The sequence below is a fragment of the Capra hircus genome, chromosome 3 (genome assembly GCF_001704415.2).
Source record: "Capra hircus breed San Clemente chromosome 3, ASM170441v1, whole genome shotgun sequence".
NCBI classification, from domain to species: domain Eukaryota; kingdom Metazoa; phylum Chordata; class Mammalia; order Artiodactyla; family Bovidae; genus Capra; species Capra hircus.
This window is the reverse complement of record NC_030810.1, coordinates 89,878,952-89,898,176: the sequence shown is the minus strand read 5'-3', so window position 1 is coordinate 89,898,176 and position 19,225 is coordinate 89,878,952. Positions and strand designations below refer to the sequence as shown.

The window sequence follows — 19,225 nt, the reverse complement described above, 5'->3', positions numbered from 1 at the left end:
AAAGATGAATTAAGTCAGGATGTGTTTGGCCAGATGAGAATAGGTAGGAGATAAAGTCAGAGAAATAAGCACTAGAGAGATAAAACTGCAGGCAGGCAGAGTAACTTTCATTCTGAAGAACATGGGAAGCAATTGGAGGATTTTGAGTAGAAGAGTGACACATTCTCCCTTATATTTTTTTAACCAGATCACCCTGAGTGGTTCCTTGAGGATAGACTGCCTAGAGAGAGACAAAAACAGAAGCAGACTAGAGACAAGGCCAGTGCAATCAACTATTTGGGAAATCACAGTGTGTCCTTTGTGGTTCAGCTGGTAAAGAATTTGCCTGCAATGTGGGAGACCTGGGTTCGATCCTTGGCTTGGGAAGATCCTCTGGAGAAGGGAAAGGCTACCCACTCCAGTATTCTGGCCTGGAGAATTCCATGGACTGCATAGTTTACGGGGTCACAAAGAGTCAGACACGACTGAGTGACTTTGACTTTTCTTCCAGAGTGGTTGAAATTAGGGTATAGTGAAAAACAGTCAAGTTCTAGGTATGTTTTGAAGGCACAGCCTAAAGGATTTGCTAATGGACCTATGTGTACTGTGACACAAACAGGAATCAAAGACACTAAACTTTTTGGCCTGAGCAACTAAAGAATGAAATGCCATTAACTAAGAAGGGATTACAACTGGAGGAGAAACTGTGATATGCCAAATTCTGATATACATGGGCTTCCTTCCAGTCTCGTACAATCTGTCCGCTGCTGTTAAAAGTCAGAAGGCACCCTACACAAAGATTGGACATGGTCTGGGTGTTGGGTATATATCCCTACAATAGGAGAAAATGCCATTAAAATGTTAGACTGTATAGTTAACTTCTCTGGCTTGATTCCATGCTTAAACTGAAAAAATGGTACTTTGATTTCTTACGTACCTGATCTACTTAAAAAATAATCTAGCCCCTCCTGTATTTATTAAATTAGTTGCTACCCTCTTCTTAAACACTAGTTTCATCAGCCTAGCTAATAAACATTTGTCCTTACTATTCTGATGAATCAAGCTTCTCCCTTATCCGGCAAAGGATTAAGATATGGAGAGTAGCTCTGGAGCTGCACAATAATTATTGGGAAGCTTATTAAAAATGGATTCCTAAGAATTTATCCCTCCAAATTCTGATGCAGCTGGTCTGAAAAGAACCCAGAAATCTTGCTTTTGAAAGAAACATGTAAGCGTTGCTGCTGTAGACAATAATGTTGAGGTTCTGAAGACGACAGTGCCCTCAGCCTTGTCATGAGGACTTTCAAGATCTTTAAACCTTTAAAGTTATGTTTCTCGACACCTTGGTTTTGTTAACACCTTGGTTTTATAACACATTTTAAATACTAAAATTCTTAGTGGCATATTTGTAGATGCCCAAAAGAGCACTATGCAAATGTGGTAGTAATTTTTTTTTGGCTGTGCCACACACTTGCAGCATCTTAGTTCCCAGACCAGGGACTGAACCTGGGCCCACAGTAGTGAAAGCACAGAGTCTTAACCACTGGTAAATAAAACTGAAATAAATAAATAAAATAGAAAAGAGACTGGTAATATTGGCTGCCGCTCAGGGGAACTTGGTGGCTGGAAAGTGAGTGGGAAGGGACTTTTTACTCATGTCCTTTTCTACCATTTTAATTTTATGCATCTGATTATAGCTCCTATATACTCAAAATAATTTTTAAAAGACTCATGGAAATAGAAGAATAAAGTCTAATGATAAGAAGAAGAATTTACAAGACTGAAATACTAACTGAACATGAGAGGAGAGGTTATGAGTTAAAAAGATGACGACAATGTCCTGAGTCCATGTGACTAAACGAGAATAATGGTGGAAAGAACAGAAATGCAGAGGCTGGCAGGAGGTTCTGATAAAGGGAGAAGGGGAAATAACTGTAGGTATATATTCAAATCATCACCTAGTTCAGAAATCCCCAAGTAGTAAAACTGGCTTATCAAAAAATTATCATGACAAGTTTCCTCTGTCCAAGGTTTTTACTTTCAGGAATTGCTTCACATAAGGACTTTTTTTTCCAAAAAGATGAAGGAATTCGTGCACTTGAGACAGACAAGAGTAATGAAACCTAATTCTATGTGTTTTTCTGAGCTCTAAAGGAAAGGACGTATGAAGGAAAAACTTTTATTAGGAGTTTTGCAAGGTATACATAGTCAGCCCTCTGTATCCATGAGTGCAGAAACAGAGAACTAACCTTACTACTTCTTATATAAGGGACTTGAACATCCGCAGGTTTTGGCATTGGAGGGGGGGCGGGTAGCGCGCGGTCCCTGAAACCACTCCCCCAGATACCTAGGGACAACTGTATAGATACTAATTTTGATATGCAATAAGGCTTCAAAACTTTATTGAGTTTACTAGGAAAATGCTCCCAGGGGGATCAAAGATTCTTAGCAGTGCTGTGACAGAGCACCATTGACAGAGTAACTGCAGTAGATGCTTAGGCACTATGTATGCCCAAAGAGGCACCTACAGTGTGGACATATTCCTGAATACAAGAAATATCTACAGATTACCAGAAATAATTGGGGAAGGGGAATGAGGGAGCATGAGCTGGGGAAATACCAAAATGAATGAAGCTGTGATTGATTGGTGTCTTTCATGCCAATAGCTTGGGCCTACACTATGTACCTGGTGCTCTGCTAGGCACTAGATAAATCCTTGCAGTAACCAAGGATTTCACAGCTTCGTTATCAGGGCAGATGTGCCAAAGCAGATAATGACAGAGACTCCTGGAACATTTTAACATTTCAGTTTTTAAAACAGAGTTTGTTTTAATTTAAAGAGTTTGAAAAGTTCATTAAACTTTGTTCAGTCAGTTTGATCCAATTCCCCTTACCTGTATTAAAAGAAAACTTTTGAGGTCCACCTATTTTAGAAGAAAACTTTCAAGGCTCAGAGATAAGTGATTTTTCCAAAATCACATTGGTAGCTAACAGCACAGCAAGAAAAGACCAAATATCCTGAGGCTTATTCTTGCCCACTACCCCACAATACCTCATTTATGGTTCTTTAAATAGGGGACTTCCCTGGTAGTCCAGTGGTTAAGGATCTGCCTTCCAATGCAGGGGACTCAGGTTGGATCCCTGGTTGGGGAACTAAGATCCCACATGCTGCAGGGCAACTAAGCCTCTGTGCCACAACTAGAGAAGGCTATGTACTGCAACAAAGACCCAGAACACACCCCCCCCCCACCGCCCTAAAAAAAGAATCTAATTCATTAAATGAATTACTCTGATTTTTTTTCATTCATGGATATGTTAAAAATAGTACAGTGAGAAAAGCATGGCTTCTGAATCAGACTTACCTGGGGTCTCAATTATTTGACAAATGCTTTGCTTAGCCTTAAGACTAGCCCTAATAAAATAGCTAGATGTTCTTGAAGAAATATAATAAACCTACACTCTTCACCAAAAATGGGTGCCTGAGTTTGTACCTGCTTAGGCTTTGTGCTCCTGTCCAAGATTTTGTAACAGATTATATGACTACTACTCAGCAAAGCCAACATAAGATTTAAAAACTAGTATTAATTCTAATGAATGACTTGTTACAAAACAGCCATGGCCATTAAGCTTTAGGGTTTACTTTACTCTAAAGAGTAATCACTCAGGAGGTAACACATAATCAAGGAAATCTACTTTAAAAGTGTAAGTATCTTCATGATCTCTAACAAAGCCTTCAAATTTCATCACCTATTTACAACATTTTCCACATCTCTCCTATATAATTTTGACAAACCCATTTCTCAAAAAGTGTCTTAAAGATGGTATTATCTAAACTTAGAGCATAGAGATCCAATTTTCAGTTATGGTACTTTTGAAGCTATACACAAACATTACACTTGTTAGGTTGAAGAAAAAAATGTACCAGTGGCACTTTTTTCAACCCTAAAATTCTGTGTGCATTTATGTGTTTAAAATGCTGAATCATGAATTAAAGGAAACAGTCAGTGCAAAGAATCCAAACAAGTAGTTTATCTCATACCTAAATGTCCTAATTATGGCATCTTTTCATTTTGGTCTTGTAAAGCATTTGGAACCATGTAACTGAAGACTCTAAGTACTAGATAAGTAGAGCTCATTCTCAGAAACCGAACTCTAGGATAAAACTAAAAGTATTTATTTCTGCAAGTTATTACACTTTCAACTTCCTGTTTTATTTAGGCAGCTCATCATGACCATTTCAGGTAACAATGCAGAAGTTAAAAAACCCAACTTCCTCTTTATAAAGTGACAAAAACTTCAGCAGTTAGTTATGAGAATGGTTGACCTTACTAGCTTTTACAGAAATATTTGCAAGGAAATCAGAGGCCCTCACCACCAAATTCAGCTCTGGGTTCACTGTTTTCAGAAAATATAACAAAGATAAAAAGCAGTATTAAAATATATTTGGCATCATGACACACGTGTGCTACAAAAAATAAAATCAAATGCAGTTGAGATCTTAGTTAATAAAAGAAAAAAATGAAAATTTTACAGTACCCTCAAGGAAGAATCAATATACAAACTAAGGCTGAAAATATCTTTTTTGTAATAGTGCCTTGGTTGTGAAAGTTTTGTACAACAAGCATCTTGCTTAAAGGTAACTTTTTGTTTATGAATGCTAAGGTAGTCATATCAACAAGTCTTTTCAGAAAAATACTTTTTCAGTTCTTGAATTCAGTTAAAAGGCCTGGAGGAAAAGAGGTCAAATATAAAGTTGAAGGAAAATGGAAGTAATCTTTGAAATCAAAGCCCTTTATTTTCACCTACTGATCCACAATAGAGAAATACATATCAGTTCATCTCTAGGAATAAAGACTCTAACAAAATTTCAGTAATCTCAGTCATATGGATTTATTATATGAGATTTTTTTTTATATCAGCTATTCTTAGTTATCTACTCTAATGAAGACAATGCAGTTAATCTAAAACCTGTTTACTGAATATAAAATCCATCAACATTTTTTGGGCAGTAGATTTACCTTACTAATTATGATTTGTTTGCTATGTCATTATTAAAATTAAACTACAAAAGAAGTATGCTGGGCGATAAAGAGAAAACTGGTCACACATCTGCTGCTATAAAATTAAGGTTATTTTTTTAATGTCACTAATTTCAACACTGTCAATATCCAGAGACATCTTAATTTACACTTTGAAGTATGTATTTTTTCTCCAAGTTTAATTAAAAAGGCATTCTAACCCTGTCAAAAACAAAAACCCAACACTGGTAAACTTCAAAGTTTATTATCTTAAATTCCTAGTGAAATTTTGCTTAAGTGGGCCATCAGTTAGGCTCACAAATGCTTTGCTATCCCATGATTTTCACTGTAATTTTACTTCATCTGAATTATAATTTTGCCTTTAGAATAAACTTTATTATGTTAACAGTTTTCTCTCTAGCGTAAGTTCACATACAGTATAAAATGTCCTTGCCCCGCTATATCTTACATTTATGAGAATCAATTTCCAAGTAAGAGAAAATCTAATTCTGAAGTGTTGTTCAATGGCTTGTGAATGTTCGGCGCTTTCTTCAGCATTTCAAAATGGCATGGTGTATATGATATATCAAGTTATTCCACACAGAGGACTCTTGGATCATAAACAGTCCAAGAAAACCCAGATACATTTACAGAGCATTCAGAGGTATACATTTTTTAAGAGTCACTGTGGGAAATTCCTTGTCCTACTACGAATTATGTTGTGAAATCATTGTAATATTCATAAGTTCTAAAATCTTTAACCTATTTACTGAAAAGCCTGACAAACTGTTATGAAAAGTTTGCAGTTGTCAGGAAAAAAATTATTCCACCTAAGGTGGAATATTCTCTTGTACTTAAGACACTCTTAAAGAAATAAGCATACAGAAAAAAAAAAAAAAAGCATACAAATTACACACTGACAAGTTCAACTATAATCAAAGACATCACAGTGGAGCACCAAAGAAAGCAGGAAGCTTTGTCCAGACTTGCATGTGTTAATATTGTTTATGTGCGACATAAAACCTTTCTGGAGTAAAAAAAGAAAGAATTCGTTGGCTAATCTTGTTAAGAAAAAAGTCGAAAACTGTTTTTCAAAAATTATCGTTAAAAGACGCAAGGGACAGAGTCACCGCGGGGGCCGTATACGTACAATCAAAGGAGTGTTACAGAGAAAAGCGTGTTCAGATTCTGAAGCCAATGTCCCTGAGCCTTACACATTCATTACCGCGAGTTAGTTTAGCCGGTAGTTTGTGGGGAAAGAGGTGTAGGAGGATAGGTGGCCGATATATTAGAGACCCCTCCCTGTCGAGGAGTCGTGACAGCAGAATCACTTCCTGAGGAAGGAGGAGCAAAAGGGAAGTTAAGAGGCCACCCTGACCAGGAAGTGACTCGCCCTAAACTAGCCCCAGTCGTATCTAAAAATGGGGGGATGGGGTGAGCCCCAACCGCTGAAGGCGGTAAAATAATTGCTCCTTGATTCGTCGCGACATCATCATCGCCCCCTTTCTCAAATACAAAAAAGGTCCACAGTCACAGTTCAATAACGGAAGGTCTCTTCTCTCGCAGGAAGGTCACCAGGTTGTGCCTCAGGCCCAGGAGTAAAAGAGAGTTGAGGAATGGGGAACTGGGGCCACCGTGAGGCAGAGGAAAGCCCCTAAAAGGGCAGCGAAGCGTCCCGACTGCGGAGAGCGTATGCCGGCACAGACCGAGAAGCTTTCTTCTCCTGGGTGCACTGCCGGGGTTCCCACCCCAGTCAGGTCGGGCCTCCCTGCCCTGTCCCGGGAAGAGGCAAGAGAGAGAGGCGAACCCCTTACCTTCTCCTCATCCGACACCCGATCCTCGAAGTCGGCCATCTTGGGCTGCTCTGGCCCAGCCCGGCCCTGGCGCGAGGGAGGCTGGGAAGAAAGCCGAGTGATGGAATCACAGCGAGGGGCGTCGGAAGGACCCGCCCGGAAACGCCGACCGCGAGAGCGCCATGTCAGTTACGGGCGGGGGTGATGGCCCCGGGCCTCGGCGCCCAAGGAAGTCGGCTAACTTTAATTTTAAATCTATCTTTCTCACTGAGTTACATTCATTTCCCCACTTATTTTGGGGACGTTGGGAGCGTGTTTCGACTGGAATTGCCAGAGCTGCAGCCATTTCCCTATTCATCTATGGGACGTTGGGAGAGTGTTTTGACTGGTATTGGCGCCCGAGCTCCAGCCGACCAAATTGCTGTCGCTACTCCTGTAGATTTTCCCAGTATCAGTGCTCTCCATGATAGCCGATCCCAAAGGGCTTAGTGCTGCTCGGACTCTGGAACGGTTGGTGGGTTTTTCAACCCTAGGAATGGGGTGGAAGGCGACCCTCATTCGTCTGGAGGCTAAAACACTTCACTCCGAGGGTCACAGTTCAGTTCCTCCAGAATAGGTGCCGCCATCCGCCCTTTCCCTCCCTCGGAAGGAATAGGTAGCTCAGTCCTGGGGCGTTCTTCCACTTTCCAGGTCTTCGTCCCCGTTCCCTGGGACTACTATCAGTTTTCACGGAGACCAACTTTAGGTCCGCCACTATCCCAGGATTCCCGACTCCCGCTTTCCTGCCCTTCTCCCCTCCCAACTCCCGGCGCTAGCGGGAGCGGCAAGATGGCGGACAGTGACGGCTTAGGTGAAGCAGCGATTGCTGCAGCGTCTCCTTCTGCCCCTGTCCCCGGCTTAAGCCCGCCGCTGGGCTGGAGGGAGCGGCTGCGGGCTGGTCTGGCGGGCATTGGGGCCTCACTGTGGTTCGTGGCGGGGCTGGGGCTGCTTTACGCTCTGAGGGTCCCGCTGAGGCTGTGTGAGAATTTGGCAGCGGGTGAGAGGCCCAGAGCTCCCCGGGGACGGGCGGCGGTCCGGGTAGGGGGCAGTTAGAGGTGTCGGGGGCAAAGGCCAAAGCGCTGAGATTTCCTTATCACTGGAGGGCCTCGGAGAATGAGTTAGTTTAAGCGACCGAGTGGATTCTTTTTCTCTGAGGCCGCAGCTGATTGTCAAACTTGAGCTGCCGCCGCCGGCTCCTCCCAGAACTCTTAAGATCCGCCCTCTCTCGTGTGCCCTCTTGCGCCCTGAGAGAAACCACCTGACAAGCTGTAAGCTTCAGGTGATAGGGCAGATGAGAACAATTTCAGACCCGGATGCAGAATTTGTGTACACCCTTTGAGTCTCCCGCCACTCAGCTGAGAGAACCCACACCCAGACAACAAAATATCTAACAGAAAACACCACGATCGTAGCCAACTATTCTCATGTTTTAAAATAGCGTTGTCAAGAAATAGTTTCCGATATATTTTTGTCCGTTCTCTGTTTTAGGCTTTATCTTGAGTAATAAAATAGAACAATACGGGAAGTAAAGAGAAAGAGAGCCACAAACAGTAGTGGGTACTTTCCTTAGTTCTTTCAACATTCGTAGAGAGCTTGCTGTGTAGTGTGGGCTGAAGACCCAGACATCTAAGAGGTGACGATCCCTTGGATTCTGCAAATATACTTCAGCTGTAGCCGGGTCAGAGTGGATGGGAGCCAGGGCCTCTTACTATGTCATTACAAATCGGCAACCTCAGATTAAAATGAAAGTATATCTATTGTGTGACGATTTTGCCTGTCAGTGCTGTTTTATCTTTCTGTAGAAAGAGGAGGCAAGTGCTCCGTTTTCTATTCTGTGAGATAACATGAAAGACAGATAATATTCTGAAATATTTGGGCTTTTTAAGAACTGAGTATGTAAATCCAGATACAACTAACACACTGAAACAAGCTAGATAAATTGTCCTTCCTAGACTGTTTGAAAAAGCTAATTTGGTGTTTCTGTTACAGGTTAATGAAGTGTTTACTACTGGTTTGTACGCTCAGTGAAATGTTACTCATTGAGTTCTTTTTTTTTTTACATATTAATTAGATATGCCATTCAGCTGAGAGTCAATGACTTTACAGATTTTTATTTCTTTCTAAAACCCAAAGTATTTATGAGACTGTTATTTGAAGTGAAGAGTCTGGTCCGGTTTTCAGTGAATCAGATATAGGAACCATTTAGTGTGCTGTTCTCTTTGGGCTATTTTGCCTCTCTAGGTGACCTGTCAAATACTACACTATTTCCTTCTCTCTAATTTGAAACACTGATTTGGATGTCACCAAAATAATTAGAAAATAGTTTTAATCCTCCTTTGTAATATATGTGGTGGAACTGCAAAAGTTCTTGTCTAAATTATGATGTTCTTGGTTTTATTCTCAACAGCAAGCTAAATGATCTCCTTACATGTGTGAAGGCATTTTTAAGATATGATACAATGAGAATGCAAAGTAGCATTTTAAAAAATTACAACTTTTTCAAATGAATCTCATACTAGATATTAATCTACTTATATTCCTCCACTCATAAAGACAGCTACATATTTGTAACTTCAATACTTTTAAACGTTGATTTTTTTTTTGTTTTGTTTTTTTTTTGTTTTGGCAGTGACAGTATTTTTAAATTCATTGACACCCAGATTCTATGTGGCACTTACAGGGACATCTTCTCTAATATCAGGACTAATATTTGTAAGTAGTTTCCATTTCCTTCATGCTTTGGTGTTTATCTAAAAATCAAATCTCTTTAAATGGTTATAATAATTATAAATACTTATAGATTAGCATTCTTAAAATGTGAAAACTGCAACTTCCTCTCTACTTTTAGAGATTGGTAGTATTCATTTGTATATAAAAGACTGTATGTTGTGGGGAGTGTAGTGGGAGGCGAATTCCCCAACTAAATGCTCATAAGCTTGGCTTAGTAACAAAAATGAGTAAAATGGGCAGAGTGTAAAAAATAAAATTTTTATTTACTTTGAAGATTCGATAATCCGGACAGTACATGTTCCTTCTAGAAAAGGCTATGGTCCTTCTAGAAAAGGCTAAAGATAATTGTTGCCATGTAGATTTGCAGACCATATTACTAGAACTTTCAGTTTTTTCAAATGATTTCAAGAAAACCTGGATGTAAAGTTTTTATCTTAAGTCTTCCAGTACTTTAATGCTGGCAACATTGAGCAGACTAAAAATTTATATGTGTCTTGAATTGGGCTTATAGTCTACCTGCCTAGAGTGTTTTATCTCTCTAGAGTGCTTAAGAGTAGAGTTTGGAAACTAGACTAACCATCACTTTAGTTGTGTGACTTCAAGGAAGTGAATTAACTTTCTAAAGCTCCAATTTCCTCATCTATACATTGGGGATTATAATAGTATCAACTTGGGAATTCCCTTGTGGTCCATTGGTTTAGGGCTCCCTGGTTTGACTGCTGAAGGCCAGGTTGGATCCCTGGTCCAGAACCTTGAGATCCCATGAGCTGCCTGACTTGGGCAAAAAAAAAAAATAGTATCAGTTTCACAGTTATGAGGATTAAATGAGATAATGTGTGTGAAAACTTGCAACAACATAGTAGCACTTGATGAATTTTGGCCATGTTATTCTAAGAAGTTACACAAAAACCTGTTTAATTCAGTTTCCTCTTGCTTTATTTGACCATGGTATCATTTTTAATTTAAAAAGATTTTTAAAAATTTTGTAATCTTTATTAATATCCTTAGGAGCTAGTATTTCCTAGTATCAACTTTGGAAAAATACTGCTACAGATAAAAATCTTAGGAAGTATTATGGCATGCATGGCGAATGAAATTTTTCTGAATTTTTTCTCATCTCTAGGTGGTGCTCTGTAACTATAGTAGAAATGTAAAAATAATAGCATTTGTATTGGAGGTTTGTTTTTTTTTTTTCCTATAGGCACACTTTACCATTTTGTTAAAGAGAAATGCCAGATGAAAAAGAGACTTTTCTCTTGACTTAAAAAAAATTGTTGAATTCTGGATGAAACCTTTTCATAATTTAGCATATTTTGCCATAGAATAAACTGCAAGGAGATCTAACCAGTCCATCCTAAAAGAAATTAGTTCTGAATATTCATTGGAAGGACTGATGTTGAAGCTGAAACTCCAATACTTTGGCCACCTGATGGAAAGAACTGACTCATTTGAAAAGACCCTGATGCTAGGAAAGATTGAAGGCGGTAGGAGAAGGGGATGACAGAGGATGAGATGGTTGGATAATATCACCGACTCAATGTACATGAGTTTGAGTAAACCCTGGAAGTTTGTGAGGGACAGGGAGGCCTGGCATGCTGCAGTTCATGGGGTCGCAAAGAGTGGGACACGACTGAGCGACTGAACTGAACTGATAAAAATCTAAATAAAGGAGATAAACTATATTTAAACAGCTGATATAGTGGAAAAAGCACTGGTCTTGGAACCAGCAGATGTAGTTTTGAGTCTTGACTCTGCCATTTGGGCAAGTAACATGAATTGAGTCCTAATTTTCTCATTTATAAGGAGGGGAGAAAACTTAGACACACACACACACATATATATATATAATATTGATTCATAACATATAATATGTAAAACAGTTTTTAAAATTTGTTACCTTTTTCAAATCAGAGTTTTAAATTTATAAAAATTAGGAATTCAAGTAACATTTTAAAGGTTGAACTGTGTCATTACCCTTGAAATATTGATGAGTTTTTATTAGCAAAGTTTATTTATAATTTCTTTTACCACCTGAAATGAGGAAGCTAGTTGTGCTGTGTTATTTCTACGTGCAGAGGTTGTATGCTTGGGAGCTTGAAGAATAGCAGCAAAGCCAGTTGTTTAGTTATTATGAGTACAAAGATTACTCTGAAAAGAAAAAAAGAGCCTATGGGAGTGCATAAAATAGTTTTCCATTCTGTGGAATCAGGAAAAATTCCCTTTGGACATGTTGTTTAAGCTCACACCCAAAGAAGCCAGCAAAGGGAGTTGAAAAGGCTGGAATATCCAAATATGAAACAACTCTGCTAATTCAACACAGAGAGCTGCTTTCGATTGCCTCTTATAATGGTGATAAACTGTGGAAACAGAAAGAAAGGAATATCCTGATTTTTAAGTAGTACAGTATGGGAAACAACCTGACTCTTAACCTACATTAATAGTACTGCCAAATACTGGATTAGTACTTTATTGTTCAGAAGAACTTCTAATTCTTGTCAACCCCATTTGCTTGATAGGACATTGAGGCTCTGAGAATTTAAGTGACTTACACAAAACACACAGCTAAAGTATGGCTGAATTGGGAGTCACTGTGGGCATTCTAACCCTAGTCTAGTGGTTAAGCACATCATACTGCTGCTGCTGCTGCTGAGTCACTTCAGTCGTGTCTGACTCTGTGTGACCCCATAGACGGCAGCCCACCAGGCTTCCCCGTCCCTGGGATTCTCCAGGCAAGAACACTGGAGTGGGTTGCCATTTCCTCCTCCAATGCATGAAAGTGAAAAGTGAAAGGGAAGTCGCTCAGTCGTGTCGGACTCTTTGTGACCCCAGGGACCACAGCCTACCAGGCTCCTCCATCCATGGGGTTTTCCAGGCAAGAGTACTGGAGTGGGGTGCCATCGCCTTCTCTGAAGCACATCATACTAGTTGTTTCAAAATTATTTTTCTTTTAGTTGTGCTGCAGATAGACTAAAATGACATTGTAACATAACATATTAATAGCTTAGACACTTATTGTTTTTTAAATGCTTTATTTACAGGCCTATTTCTTCTAGTGTTGCCTAAGCTTCTCTGAATTTTATGACAAAGCTATAAAAAGGCATTTTACCTCAGCTTGGTATGTGTTATCAGGGAATCTTGTGTTTGGCTTGGTTTTTGAAAGGAAAGTACATTTAAAAGACTGAAACAGGAGTGTCTTGAGAGAATGTTTTGACTTGAGCTCATATCTGCTGATCAGTTCTGTTTTAAATGAAAGATGTTTTCTCTTTGTCACAGATATTTGAATGGTGGTACTTTCATAAGCATGGCACATCTTTTATTGAGCAAGTTTCTGTAAGCCATTTGCGACCATTGATGGGAGGAACAGAAAGCAGCATTTCAGAGCCAGGTTCTCCTTCCAACAACAGACAGAGCGAAACCAGCAGGCAGAATTTGTCAGGTGAAATGAAATGTGTTTTCAGAGCTGTATAGTTAAGATTGTGTTTGACCATGGCAGATAGAAAACGTTTAACAATAGAAGTTTGTCTGTCCTTTAAATATAGGTTTAATGGCTGATATAGAGAGCAATGATCATCAGAGGCCTATTTTTTTTTTTACTCCTTCTGTTTTATTAGCCTGCCATCTCCTGTGCAGTTTTCCCTTGTGTTCCCAGACAGTTGCTCTGGCTTCAGCCATTAAGTCCACATTCTAGTCAGCAGGAAGGAGAACAGGCCAGGAGAAAGACACTTTCCCCACAGCAGCCAAGGATACTTCCCAGAAGCATTACATACTATTTTAACTTACTTTCTACTGGTCAGATCTTTATCAAATGGCTAGAACTAGCTGTAAGGGAGGTTAAAAATTGTAATCATTTTCTCAGTGTACATGTGCCCAGGTGATAGGGGATCTTATTACTGATAAAGGAAAGAACAGAGACAATTAGCCATCTCTACCAAGAGAGCAAAGTTAGGAAAAATATTTTTTCTTGTCAGTATATTTACAAAGACATCAAAATCTGTTATCAATGTATGAATATTCTGTTGTCGTACTTAAATTGTAGACCATTCTTCTATATGTATCTAGTAATTATACAATTAGGAAAGTAAAATCTTTGAAGCCAAATAGAAGTGACATTTTTGGATTATTGTTCCTTTCATTTGGTATGAAAATCCCATGGACAGAGGAGCCTGGTAGGCTACAGTCCATGGGGTCTCAAAGAGTTGGACAGGACTGAGTGACTTTACTTTCACTTTCATTTGGTGTAGGTTATAATCATATGGTAATAGTACAAATGAGTTAATTCTGTAGAATGCCATAATGTTTCATTTGTTCAGTAAACTAGACATGAAATTTATATTAGTTTAGTAGAAAAATACTACCTGAGTGAAATTGATGGCACTTTTTATGTGTGGTCAGGGAAGTTCTCTGAGAAAGAACCATTTAAACTGAGCCATAAAGCATGAGTGGGAGTTAACCAGGATTAGTAGGGATGGGATTGACAGCCATTCAGGAAGTACGGGAAGGAACAATGGTAATTTTCTTTCCTCTTCTCCTTTCTCCCCTTTCATAAAATAATTATAGAACTCTTAAGAATAAGGCATATTGGATGTGAGGGTGATCTGGTTGTGACATCTGTCACCCTGTTGATTGCCAGGGTTGATTCGGCTCATCTGGCTGGCTAGGCAGGTGTCCCCTTCCTCCCTCACTGCTCCATGTGCATCCCTCCCAAAGCTGCGTGCTTGGTGGAAGAGTATGACCATCCCCGAGAGAGGAGGACCAGTCTTTGGTCAAGGATATACGAGTAGCTGCGCTGTCCTGCTAGAACCTCCAAACAAGCTCTCAAGAATAAGGCATGTTAAAATGAATATGACATAGATCTGTCATAAGGAAGCTCATGGTCCAGTTGTAAATAATTATAATAATAATGCATTATACAATCTTATACCCTATTATGAGACTGAGTCAAAGTTCTTTGGTTCCACTTTTTCTCCCTGGGTATCTGCATTTTACTCTATAATATTGTCTTCCCTAGACGTATATATTGGGAGAGCCAATTTTAAATTTCTGCCCTCAAGATCTCTTTTATATTCTAGACCTACATTTCTAACTCTGCTAGAAATCTTCACCTTTGATGGCCCTCAGCAATCCTAAGCTTACAGTCCAAAGTGAAGCTGCTAATTTTCTTTCAATAGATACTCTCCATAATCCTAAAATCTATTAATTTCCATAAGAGAAACCTTTGAATTGTTTTAGATAATATCTCTTTTATTTCCCCTTCCTTCTCCAGACTATTGATCCTCATTGTTTTCCCCACAAAAATTATCTTGACTCTGTTCTACCTTTTAGTTCAGCATTCATTGCCCATATCTGGGCCTTAAATATCTCTTGCCTGGATTATTGCTGTGCATCCTAACTAGTTTCCTTGCCTATGATACTTCTCCTTTTAGCACGTTCTCTCCTCTTACTATAAGAAAGTGGTTCTCAAAAACTTTTTAGATCTAGGAATCTTTATACTCTTCAAAATGATTGAGTACCTCACAGAGCTTTTGTTTAAATAGTGATTATATGCCCAATATTTACCATATTAGAAACTGAAACAAATTTTAACAATAGTAATTATTTTAAAAATAACAGAAACCCATTGCATGTTAACATATTTCTATGAACTGAACTCTCTCCCACCTCAAATTCATGTGTTGAAGCTCTAACCTCTAATATAACTATACCCAATCTATGGTATTTAGTTATGGTAGCCTGAGCTAATACACATATCATGAAAAATAATTACATTTCCCCAAATAGGAAATTTTAATCAGAAGACTGCCATTGCTTTACATTCATTTAAATCTCTTTATTATCTAGCTTAATTTAAAAAAATAGCTTATTCTCATATCTGCTTCTGGCATTGCCTGTTGTGAAATGTTCTGGTTGACATCTATGAAGAAAATCTGTTTTCACACAGATGCATAGTTTGAAAAGGGAAAAATAGTTTAATAACCTTTTCAGAAAGTTGTGGATATTCTTTTTTAATACAACAGCAAATTTTACTGAGAGATACTTTCTTAAAGTTTAGTTGCAGTATGGAATCTGATGCTATACCAATTAACTCTGCATGTTCTGTTACATTAAAATCCCTTGGTGTCCCATTTTGAATGGGTCTTTCATTGTTCATTTAGAAAATACTCATTCACTGAGTTATGTATGTCTTCCAAATATTGATACATTGTTAGTTTTTAAAAATGAGATTTATTAATATCTCCACTAATTTCACAGAAAAGCCTGTAAGTATTGGGAAATTGTCAAGTTCATGGTAACTAATATAAGTTTTTCAAAATTGTAATATGTACTTGAAAGTTCAAATTTTATCATCAGCAGCAAGTACTGTTTTTTCTTCCTTGAATTTGGCAGACCTACTTTGTTCATTGAGAAAAATGTCTGCCAGGTATTTATCTGAATAATCATAAAGTTGTCTCATGGTGATTCTTTCAGATAAAAGTGATACTCCACAGAAAAAAAAAGTTAGTTCAGCTCAGAAAACAATTGCTTATATTGAAGACAACTTTCATATTTGTTTGCCTGTTTACTAGATTAGGGGTGAGGGAGGAATCCAATGACTACTAGTTTAAAATACCAGCAGTTAAAAAAAAAAATACCAGCAGTTTTACAAACCATTGATTTTGTACCATCAGCCCAACTTTGCAGGACTTGCACTAGTGTGAGGCAAGTCAGATGCTTGGGGCACAAAATTTAAGGACGCCCTCGCTCTCAGGGTGGCTCAGACGGTAAAGCGTCTACCTATAATGAGGGACACCTGGGTTCAATCCCTGGTTAGGAAGATCTTCTGGAGAAGGAAATGACAACCCACTCCAATATTCTTGCCTGGAAAATCCCATGGACAGAGGAGCCTGGTAGGCTACAGTCCATGGGGTTGCAAAGAGTCAGACGTGATTAAGCGACTTCACTCACTCAAAAAGTTAAAAAGGCAAATAATGCCTTCTCATTTATTATGAAATGTGTTGTTACTTTGTAGTTCCATGAATGGTACTTTGACAACTGCTGATCTAAACAAAGACCTGATATTTGTTATCTTTCTATTTAGAAACATTTGATGGCTTCTTACTAAGAATAATATCTAAGCTCTTTATGTAATGTATAAGCTCCTTCATCAGTTTCCCCCAGTCTGTTCTGTAGCCTCATTTACATCTCTCCTCACCTTCTTAGGTGTTACTCAGTCATCTCCGACTCTTTGCAACCCATGGACTATAGCTTGCCAGGCTTCTCAGTCCCTGGAATTCTCCAAGCAAGAATACCGAAGTGGGTTGGCCTTCCATTCTCCAGGGCATCTTCCCAAACCAGGGGTTGAACTCAGGTCTCCCACGTCGCAGGCAGGTTCTTTACCATCTGAGCCATCACGGAAGCCCTCTCTCCTTCTACTGTGTACTTTAATCTTCCACCTTGTGCTCTAATTGAACTATGCTGTGTGATTTTCTAATACTACTTCTGCTTGGAATGTTCTTCATCTGGCAACAATCTACTCATTTTTTACAGTGGTTCAAGTTTAAAGCCTGGTGCACTGCAGTCCATGAGGTTGCAAGGAATCAAACATGACCTAGTGACTAAGTTCAGTTCAGTCGTTCAGTCATGTCTAACTCTTTACAACCCCATGGACCACAGCATGCCAGGCTTTCTTGTCCTTCACCAGCTCCCGAAGCTTGCTCAGACTCATGTCCATCAAATGACTAAACAACAACAAAAACAAGTTTAACTGTCACCTCCTTTCTAAAGTCTCCTGTTATTTCTCCAGAGCAAACTTAATCACTTCCTTTTTATTTTTAGACCAAAACAGCTCTCTACCATAGCACTTTTCACACAGTTTAGGTGATACTTTACATAACTGATTCTCATGCCACATGTAATTCAGTTAAACAAGTTAGTTCAGATTCTGTGGTAGGTTCTAGAAATGCAAAAATGAGCAAAGTTTTAAAAGCTTATATTTTAAAGGGAGAAACTGTAAACCAAACAGTCACTTTGTAATATGGTAAGTGCTGTACTTGAATTGTGGACCAAAGGTCACGGAGGCAGAAATAAGGGAATAACTAGATTTGATTACATGCTGTGTGACAGCAGGGATGATCCATGCCTTATTCTTCTTTGTGTTATACGTGGCCAGCACTGTGTTTACCATGTTGGCTAAATTAGTATTTAACTACATTAAACTGTCTTAATTTCCCCCCTTTTTCTCTTTGTTTTTTTTAGAATGTAAAGTATGGAGAAATCCTCTAAATCTTTTCAGAGGAGCAGAATATAGGAGGTATTACATTTTGCTTTCAGTATAATTATGGCATTGGTTTTAGAGTAAATGTATTATGGAAACATTTATTTTTACAGATATATCAGCTCTTCTAGTTGGAGTTATGGATATATAATAAGGTAAAATGATTAGCCCAGAGTTTAATTTTCTGCATCTTAAATATGTTTACTTTTATCATGAGAAACATTGCTTCAAGCCATGTTTGTGATATATAATAAGTGTACATTTGGTCCTTGGTTTATGACAGAAAGCCTTTTCAAAGAATTCATGAGGTTAAGAAAAATTATAAATGTCAGCATATTCCTGTGCATATGTGCTCAATTTCAAATTTGACAGTTATTTGACAGTTTACTAGAAGATATCAATCTGAATGTGAATATAAATTTCATTTGTGCAACAGTACAGGGTATGCTATTTTTATATTGTATTTTATATTGCCATTCCTTGGCTACACTATTGTGTCCATTGTTCTTCTGGTTTTTACTCTAAATGAGAAAACTTTTGAAACTTATGACAAAAGATAACTTTATTTGTTTGGAAAGGGGCTGTGTTTTACCTGGGGATAGCATGGGGTATGTCATTTAATTCATCGAACAAGGAATAGTTTATGTCTACTGTATGTGGACATTGTACAAAATGTCGGGGATGCAAAATGATTAAGCAGTAATCCCTGTGCCTAAGTACTTGATAGTGTAGGACAGTCACATCCTGGGAAGTCAAAGCTAGCCTTTTCTGATAGATGCAGTTAGCCTATATTAAGGGATTCTGCAAGAAACAGGTCCTTGAACTTCTCACTGTGTTTATTAAAGAGCTTTTAGGCTGTTATTCTTGTTATCTTATAGTATCTACTTCATGACAATCTTAAAGAGAAATTTCTTATCTTAGTATAAGGAACTCTTTTTATAATTTTACTTATTTGTTTATTTTTGGCTGTGCTGGGTCTTTGTTGCTGCGTGGGCTTTTCTCTAGTTGTGGTGTGCTGGCTTCTCATTGTCATGGCTTCTCTTGTTGTGGAACACAGGCTCTAGGCACACAAGCTTCAGTAATTGTGGCACATGGGCTCAGTAGCTGTGATTCCTGGGATCTAGAACAAAGGCTCAACTGTTGTGGTGCACAGGCTGTGTTGTTCTGCAGCCTGCGGGATCTTCCTGGATCAGGGATTGAACCCATGCCTGCATTGGCAGGCGGATTCTTGACCAGCGAGCCACCAGGGAAGCCCAGGATAAGGAACTCTTAATGCTTCTTTTTGAATGATTAGTTTGTCTTAATGTGAAAGTCTAAAATGCATTGGTAATTATTGTGTGGTTCTGGGAAGCTTCAGTTCAGTTCAGTCGCTCAGTCGTGTCTGACTCTTTGCGACCCCATGAATCGCAGCATGC

General features: G+C 38.8%; 2 protein-coding genes across 5 annotated transcripts in view; one reads left to right on the top strand and one right to left on the bottom strand.

Moving 5' to 3' along the window:
* Positions 1-7,072, bottom strand: part of CAPZA1 (capping actin protein of muscle Z-line alpha subunit 1) — a 42,713-nt gene extending 35,641 nt beyond the window's left edge. Inside the window, exon 1 of the mRNA XM_005677884.3 lies at positions 6,812-7,072. Within this exon, the coding sequence (XP_005677941.1) occupies positions 6,812-6,850 (39 nt within the window). The 5' untranslated portion in view covers positions 6,851-7,072. The remainder of the gene's footprint in view (positions 1-6,811) is intronic.
* ST7L (suppression of tumorigenicity 7 like) overlaps positions 6,899-19,225 on the top strand; it is a 70,034-nt gene continuing 57,707 nt past the window's right edge. For 2 of the 4 annotated variants that reach the window (XM_005677880.3, XM_013962535.2), the window contains exons 1-4: positions 7,146-7,826; positions 9,459-9,541; positions 12,833-12,995; positions 17,792-17,846. In XM_005677880.3, coding sequence (XP_005677937.2) covers positions 7,619-7,826; positions 9,459-9,541; positions 12,833-12,995; positions 17,792-17,846 — 509 coding nt within the window. In that variant the 5' untranslated portion in view covers positions 7,146-7,618. Of the gene's footprint in view, positions 6,975-7,145; positions 7,827-9,458; positions 9,542-12,832; positions 12,996-17,791; positions 17,847-19,225 lie in introns of those variants that run through there. The other 2 variants (XM_018045919.1, XM_005677883.3) reach the window with 2 other exon arrangements.